General features: G+C 52.7%; 1 protein-coding gene across 4 annotated transcripts in view; it reads left to right on the top strand.

The window, feature by feature from the left end:
- The first annotated feature begins 1,469 nt into the window (after positions 1-1,469).
- Pwwp3a (PWWP domain containing 3A, DNA repair factor) overlaps positions 1,470-7,950 on the top strand; it is a 25,026-nt gene continuing 18,545 nt past the window's right edge. For 3 of the 4 annotated variants that reach the window (XM_029565453.1, XM_008837167.3, XM_029565451.1), the window contains exons 1-5: positions 1,491-1,638; positions 3,418-3,534; positions 4,127-4,212; positions 4,994-5,064; positions 6,695-7,537. In XM_029565453.1, the coding sequence (XP_029421313.1) occupies positions 3,478-3,534; positions 4,127-4,212; positions 4,994-5,064; positions 6,695-7,537 (1,057 nt within the window). In that variant the 5' untranslated portion in view covers positions 1,491-1,638; positions 3,418-3,477. Of the gene's footprint in view, positions 1,639-3,417; positions 3,535-4,126; positions 4,213-4,993; positions 5,065-6,694; positions 7,538-7,950 lie in introns of all 4 variants that reach the window. The other variant, XM_029565452.1, reaches the window with a different exon arrangement.

The following is a 7,950-nucleotide window of genomic DNA, read 5'->3' as shown; positions in this document are numbered from 1 at the left end:
GAACAGCCTCTCAGATGGAGGGGTTAACTGGTGAATTGTTAGGAGATGAATTGGTCAGATGACGTACCCTAACCATAACCGGGCAGGTGGGTGACCAGTCTCCTGGTGACTGGTTTAATGAATCTGATTCTTACTGTCAAATTATGAACTCCAAGAGCAGACCTCACTGATCAGACTCCAGAACTCCATGGAAGAGCACTCCAGCCACAGTCTCCCCATGGACAGGTACTAGAATCACCTGTTGATGTGGACCCAGGTGAGGAGAACCAACTACCTCAACTAGTAATGCAGGGTGCCCACCCAACCAGGGCTGCATGGAGGCCCCCAGTGCCCCCTCTGAGCATCCAGGCCTGTGATTCCTGGATCACTAGAACCTGGAGTGTAGACCTACAATAGTGAATATTTGGAATTTGGGATAGGAGCCTACTATCTGGGGTGGAATTCTGGGTTCAAGGCTACTCTCTGGATGAAATTTTGGCTGTTGGCTTGCCCTGTGTTTGGAACTCGAGGTACAGACATGTCATCTGGATGGGACTCAGTGTACAGGCCCACATCGTGGATGGAAATAGGGATGTAGGTCCATCATGAGGATAGAACCTGGAGCACAGGGCCATCCTGAAGATGGAACTTGGGGTACAGGCCCATCATCTGGATATAAGTTGGGGTGCAGGCCCACCATGTTGATGGAACTTGGGGTGCAGGTACGCCATATTGGTGGATACCCTGTTGATGGGACTCAGGGTGCAGGCCTGTCATCTCCCTTCTGTAGTCAAGCCTATTCTCCATCACTGTCGTTGGGGGTCATAGCTCGCTGTGGGTGGCCGCACTGTAAGCTTCTGATTCTGGAAAGGCGCTTGGCGGCCCTGGGTGCGCCTCCTGCTGCACTCGCTTAGCTAGAGGACACTTAGGGACCCCCACCTCATATTCCTGTTTCCACTCTGGGATGAGGTTGTCTTCTCTCCACAGAGGGTATACCACTCTCTGGATTGTGAATAGATCACCCCAGGGGTTGGAAGGTGCTACAAGTGATGGAAGGTTCTGGAAGTGCTGTCAGGGTTTCCCACCCAGGCTTACAGGAAGTAGGAAAAGGCCGGCGCCTAGGCAGCTGCTCGCAGGCTGCCCGTACCCGTTCTGCGCACGCGCACTCGTTACGCGCTGTTGGAAAGCTGAAGAGGTCCGAGCAGCGGCCTTGGGGGCGTGGCCTACCCTGGACCCTGGCGGCTGTGGGCGGGGTCGAGGTTGTAGGTACGCGCCTCCCATTGGGCGGTGGCGAGGGCAGGGCTTGGCGCCAATCCGAGACAGGGCGGCTCCCGGGCCAGCACCGAGCCCAGTTCGATGCACCAGCTGAGGGGCAGGCGGGAGGGGAGGGGCGTGGTCGAGAGCTGGGGCGTGGCTTGGCCGGGACACTGGCGTCCGTGGGCGGGGCAGAGGGTTAGACACGCACCTCCCATTGGGCGGTGGGAGGACGGGACTCGGCGTCGCTGCGGGGGCCGGCACCGCCCCCAGCGCGCCGGGAGCTGCGCGGCGGCGGAGGCGGTGAGCGCGCGGTCTGGTGGCTGTTGGTGGACGGGTGGGCTTTCGCCGTTGGCGCCGCCGCGGCCTGGCCTGAAGAGAGAGCAGAGTGGGCTGAGGCGCCGGGTGAGCCCCGCTGCGACCCTCGGCTGGGCCGGGCGGGCCCCGCGGCGAGACCTGAGGACCGCAGCTCCTGGGCCGGACCCGCAGGGCGGGGCTAGTTCTGCGCAGGGCCGAACCCCGAATTCCTGCCCCAGTCCCTTTCTGCGGCCTGAATCCCTGCCCGTACTGAGAACCCCGAATTTCCCGTCTGAACTCCCTCTCTGCAACTTGAACCCCCGCCCATCCTGCTGGGAACCCCGAATTTTCTGTCTGATTCCCTTTTGCAACCTGAACCCCAAATTTCCTGCTGCGTAGCAAGCCTGGTTTTGGGGTTTTTTTTTTCGTCATTTTGAGACAGGGTCTCCTTGTAGCCCCAGCTGATTTGGAACTCCGTGTTGTAGACCAGGCTGGCCTGGAACTCACAGAGACCCGCCTGCCTGTCTGGAACCTTATTTCTTACCTGATCCTTCATCTCTGCCGCCTGAACCCCCGTCCCTGCCCCGAATTTCCTGCTTCGAACCCTCATTTTCTTGCTGACCCCTTGTCTCTGCAGCCTCAACCTCCACCCATCCGTGCTGAATCCCCTCTCTGCAGCCTGAATCCTGAATTCCTAATGTGAGCCCAGTATTTCTTACCTAATCTCTTACCCCTTTCAACCTGAACCCCCATCCTTGCTGTGAACCCGGAATTTCTTGGCTGAGCCTCCTCTTTTGCACCTTGAACTCTGTCATTCCTACCTGAATCCCTCTGCAGCCTGAGAGTGTCTTTCCTTACTGAGAACCCCAAATTTCTTGCTGCAAACCCTGTATTTCTTACCTTATCCCTTATCTCTGTGGCCTAACGAATTTACAGTCTGACCCCCTCTTTTGCAGCCTGAGCCCTGAATTTCTGCTGCAGAGCCTGTATTATCCAGTCCATTATCTCTGTAGTTCAAACCCTGTCCCTACTGGGAACCCTGAATTTCCTGTCTGAATCCTGATCTTTGCAGGCCAATCCCCCCTCTTCTATATCCTGAACCCCCATCACTGCTGTGAACCCCATATTTCCTGTTTGAAAGCCTATCCCTACTGAAAAACCTCAGATTTCTTGTCTGAATCTTGGTCTTTGCAACTTGATCCACCCTCTTCTACAGCCTGAACCCCCATCTCTTCCATAGACCCCATATTTGCTTCCTGAACCTGTCTGCTATGAACCTTATCTCCACCCACTGAACCCCCTTCCTTGCTGAACCTTCTTCCTTCCTGCTGTGAACCCCATATTTGCTGCCTGAGATTCCTAACTCTGCTGTCTGAACCTCTCCTGTGCTGCTGTGAGCCCCTTCTGCTTTGAAGCCCTGTGTTTGCTACCTAAACTCCCGCTTCTACAGCTGATTGTCTCCCGGAAAACCCTCTTCTGCTGCTGGAACACCCGCAACCCCAGCCCTGCTGTCTCCTCCCCCATTTTTCCATTTCAGTCCACAGCCCAGGCAGCCAGGGGTGTGGTGACTGCCTGCAGCTGTTCCCTGCCTGAGCACAGTCAACCTTCAGGCCTGTGTCAGGATGGGTTGTGAGCTCTAATGGCCCACTATGTGGTGCCTGGTCAGAGTAATTGGGGTGCAACCTCGGATAGGGTGTCTAGTGAATTTTATTTATGGGACACAGTGCAGGCGCCTCTGCAGGCCGGGTGCTTGTCTGTCACTTGGCTTCTTGCTCAAGTATCACAGGACCAAGTTCAGGATTGACCTGGGTCTTAGAGCCTGTGTGATGTCCCTTGAATGTTACCTGCAAGTTAATACCTCTAAACCATTGTATTCCTCTCTTACAGGGGACCCAGCGTACCCAGTCACTCCTTGCCACAGCTCCAACCTTGCCACAGCTCCACGTCATGTCAGACGCCCAGTATGTGCTGTGCAAATGGGAGAAGCGATTGTGGCCTGCGAAGGTGACAGCCTTATTCTCTTAGTTTCCAGAATTAGAAATGACTTTGGGTAACTAAAGTCTTTATCAGCCTCCCTCCCAGTGACTCCAGGAGGAAGAATTGGACCTAAATATGCCTGGCGCCTGGATTTGCTGGCATGTGTCCCAGGGTCCCCGTCTGCTCCGTGGGGCTTTGGTCCAGTGTTTATGAGGTCCTACTTCAGAAAATGTTATTTTTTTTGATACTAAGGAAAAGAAAAACATATATATCAGAGTCAGCTCTAAAAAGGCATGTAAGGCTGTGACTCTGGGAAGGATTTGGCTAGGAGCCCCAAGATACAGAGTAAGTGGAGTGTTTGGAGGGTGCTTTCTAGCAATTTAGCAGGAAGCACTGAGCCTGGGGCCTGGCCTGGGTTAGCCAGGGGTTCTTGTGCCTCAGTTTCCCCACCTGAACAGGGATTGGGCTGGGTGTCCGTTAAATCTTATAGTAGCATTGCTTGCAAAAGGGCTTGGTGGATAATTGGTAGATAATTGCATCATTTACAGGTAATCGCTTCTTTACAAGAATTCTTTGTTTTTAATTTTTTCCTTTTCATGCTTTTGTTTTTTACATGTAGGTTTTGTCCAGAACTGAGATGGCCACCAAAAACAAAACAAAAAAGGAATTCTTTCTAGAAGTTCAAATACTCTCCCTGAAGGAAAAGTTAAGTGTTGCTTTTTGGTTTTTGGATTTGTTGTTGTTTAAAAAAAAGGTGTTTTTTTTTAACCTGTGCCTGGGAGTTTCTAATATCCTTCCTTCTGCTGTTAAAAATATGGTGACCCCTTGAGGGTCAAGGACGATGGGTGTGCACAGGCAGGAATGTGGTGTGTAGGCGCTGGTCCCCTCCTACAGTCCCTACCTCTGAAGCGTCTCCTGGGTCCCCCTTGGCTGGCTCCTTTCTCTTGCTACCACCTACCCGGCACCATCTTCAGAGCCTGCCACACAGTGTCCCCAGCACGTCCCCAACTTCTGCTCTCCCTGCGGCAAGGAAGGTAATTGAATACTTGAGTTTAAAAAGAAAGAGCTTCCTTTTAAACTAAAACGCACCTGCTGAGCTGTAAACAGCTCTTGGTGACATTAGCTTTTGGAAAAACCTAACAGGAGTTATTTGTGCAGTTGAAAGTGGGATTTGCCTTATTAAAGTCCCAATTTGAATTTATTTTTACTCTTAACTCCTGCAACCTTTTCTGTCTTATAAGGGTTGGGGGGAGAAAAAAGGGAAGGAAAAAAAGCCACATTCAGCAGGGTCACTGATGCCTGTCACCTGTCCCCTCTGTGCCACCTCCTCAGCCATTGCATCCTTCCTTCTGAGAGAAGGTTGGGAGAGGGACACTGGCCACATTTCTTTGTCCTCTAGATGGTTGAATTTGAAGATGTCCCAGTGTTTTTGGCTGGTGGCAGGTAAGCTTGGCTGGTGTCATAGTGATTTGCTGTGTCCCCGCAGGATTCAAGTGAAGAGCTCTGCAGTGGAGGTGCTGCAGAAGTCCCATATCGAGAACATCGCCACCTTCCTGGGTAAGGGACCCAGCCAGGCTACCACGGGGCTGCACAGGAGGGTTAGCTCCATGGCCACAGTCACGCATGTGATACCCAGAAAACTTGCAGGAGAAGGAGGAATGGATTTGCTGGCTTGTTTGTTTTTTGAGAAGGCCTCATGTAGCCCATGCTGACCGGGAACTCAACACGTAACTGAGGGTGACCTTGAACTGGTTTTTGGATGCTGGGGATGGAACCCAGGGCTTTGCATTGGGTTCTATCCTTTCCCCAACCTTTCCTTTCCAAGGGTTTTTTGCTTTCTAGATTTTCCCCCCAGAACTATTCCTGTTCTTTTTTATGTGTATGTGGTTTTCTTTGGATGCTGTTGTGGATAGGCACCCACCATGACTGCACTCAGTCAGGCTCTAGGCCTGTTTTTTTGGGGGGGTTGGTGGTGGAGGGTTCTTAGCCTTTGAGGCAGCCCCTACTGGCCTAGAACTGGGGAAATCCTCCTCCCTCAACCCCGTGACTGGTTTCAAGCCAGGATCTTATCACATGCAACCAGCAGCTCTCAGACCTCTGGCCAAAACCAGGCCTGCCAGATGGCAAGAGCCACCATAGAGCCCACAAAGATAGGTGGAGAGGACCCGAGAAGATGAGTCCCCACTGGAGCCAAGTGTTCAGCTCATAGGAACAGAAGTGGCGTTGAACCTCAGCAGCAGGAACAGGAGCCAGAGAGGCTAAGGCAGGGGGGAACGCTGGTTCCGAGCTGGGCTGGGGTTGTAGCTCAGTGCTAGACAGTGTGTACCACATTCATTACAATAGCAGAGATAAATCAGTTGCCAATTTTTTTAAAGATGGGAGGTAAATAAAATATTTCTATCCCTGGGGGATCCAGGGGAACAAGGACAGGGCTGACTGGCATCTACTCAAGCACCTTTGGGTCACCTGTTGGTACCACCCAGATGGACAGGCAGGGGGACTCAATTCAACACCCAGCACCCCTGCCTCTTGTGAGATATAGACTGTGCCCGAGCATATAACACACTACTGGGGACTTAGGGCCTAGCAATGAATCCTTCCATGCAAGCAAGGGCTGGCTTCCTCTGCCTTCTGGAACCTGCTGTTATTTGGGCAGAGTCCTTGCCTGAGTGCAGTGCTCAGAGGGTAGGTTTTAGGGGGCTGGCAGTTTGTGGGCAACTTTAATATTTACTAAGCAGGTGTCAAGCGGGTCTGCTGGAGGCGGTGTGTGCCCTCCTAGGTGATACTGCCCTTCAAATAAGAACCACTGAATTTAAGACATTTGAATATCATTTACAGATAGTATTTGGGAAATTGAATTGACCAGTTTTGGCCAATCAGACTACTGACGTCAGTCTGTTTGTGCTTTTTTTTTTTTTTTTTTTTTTTTTTTTTTTTTTTTTGTCTTTTTGAGACAGGGCCTCCCTGTAGCCCTAGCTGGCCTGGATTTGCTATGGAGACCAGGCTGGCCTTGAACTCACAGAGATCCCCCTGCCTCCCGAGTGCTGGATTAAAGGTGTGGGCCACACAGCCCTCTGTTACTTTTGTTCTCTTTTGTGCAAAACATAGTTGGGTGACGCCTGGCCTTCTCCTGCCTGTGCACCAGGCCCTGTCCACTGGAGCTTCTCACTGTGCTTCTCCCCCGCAGCTTCGCAGAATGAGGTACCTGCTGCACCCCTGGAGGAACTGACCTACAGGCGCTCTCTGCGGGTGGCTCTGGATATCTTGAACCAGACAACCAGTTTGAGTCAAGAAAGTCAAAGTCTGAATCAAGATGGGGCTGTGTTGTCTCCAAAAGAGAAGCTATGCACAGATGTGGCCTCTTGGGTCCCCAGTTCTCTGTTTCCATCTTTTCTTCCTGAAGGTGACAAAGATGGGAAGGTGCAGTCAGGACCCAAGAAGCGGCAGGAGTGCAAAGCACAAAGCCTTCCAGGTTTGTCTGCACATAAAGAAGATTCAGAGTGCAGAGTGGCCCACAAGACAGGCCTGGGGAAGAGTGGACACCCCAGAGCCCCACTGCCCCTTCCCACTGGAAATGGTTCTCGGGATGGGCCTGCGTCACAGCAGGGCCATCGACATGAGACCACTGCCAATAAAAGGTGGAGGAATTCAGGAGAGAAACCCACCTGGCCCCGAAGAAGGGGCTCCAACCTTTCCCAGGGAGAGCGCATTGGAGAGATCCAGAGACGGGCAGACAGCTGCATGACCCCAACTTCAACCCGGCTACCCTCTGGGATCCAGGAGGAGGATCTCCATGTCAATGTCAAAGGCTCTGACCCCAGTATGCCATTAGGCATGGGCCTGAAGCTCCCAGTCCCTGAGAGAGGCAGAGGTCGCCCCCCAAAGAGGCCACGCCCAGATGCAGGCCAGAACCCGCCCACCATGCAGCTTCGGACTGAGACTAGGAGGGCAGCAGCAGCCCCCAGGAAGGAGACCAAGGAGGCCCCAACAGTGCGCAGCATTGGGGACGTTGACAGGCCAGAGGAAGAAGGTAGCCAGGAGCTGGGATGTGTGGCATGGGGTTTGGGGCACTCCCAGTGATCCTGGGTCCAAAATAATGGAGACAGAGCAGAGCTGTCTCCATCCATCCCACAGAGCTGGAGGGATAGCCACAGTTTCCAAATGTTTCTGTATTTTTTGTTTATTTGTATTTTATTTTGATCAGGGTCTCCCTGCAGCCCCAGCTGAACTAGAACCTGCTGTGGAAACCAGACTGGCCAGGATCTCACAGAGAGTGGCCAGCCTCTGCCTCTGCCTCCCAAGTGCTGGGACTAAAGGCATGTGCCACCATGCCTGGATCTACTGTCTTTATTTTTTAATGGGGTGGGAACCCAGGGCAGAGTTGGGGGTGACAACTGGTACCACCTCCACACCCTCAGAGCTTCTCTGATTTTTTTTTTAAGT

Source organism: Nannospalax galili, unplaced genomic scaffold (genome assembly GCF_000622305.1).
Source record: "Nannospalax galili isolate Female #2095 unplaced genomic scaffold, S.galili_v1.0 scaffold77, whole genome shotgun sequence".
Classification (NCBI taxonomy): domain Eukaryota; kingdom Metazoa; phylum Chordata; class Mammalia; order Rodentia; family Spalacidae; genus Nannospalax; species Nannospalax galili.
The sequence above is the reverse complement of the archived record's forward strand: the minus strand, read 5'-3'. Positions and strand labels throughout refer to the sequence as shown.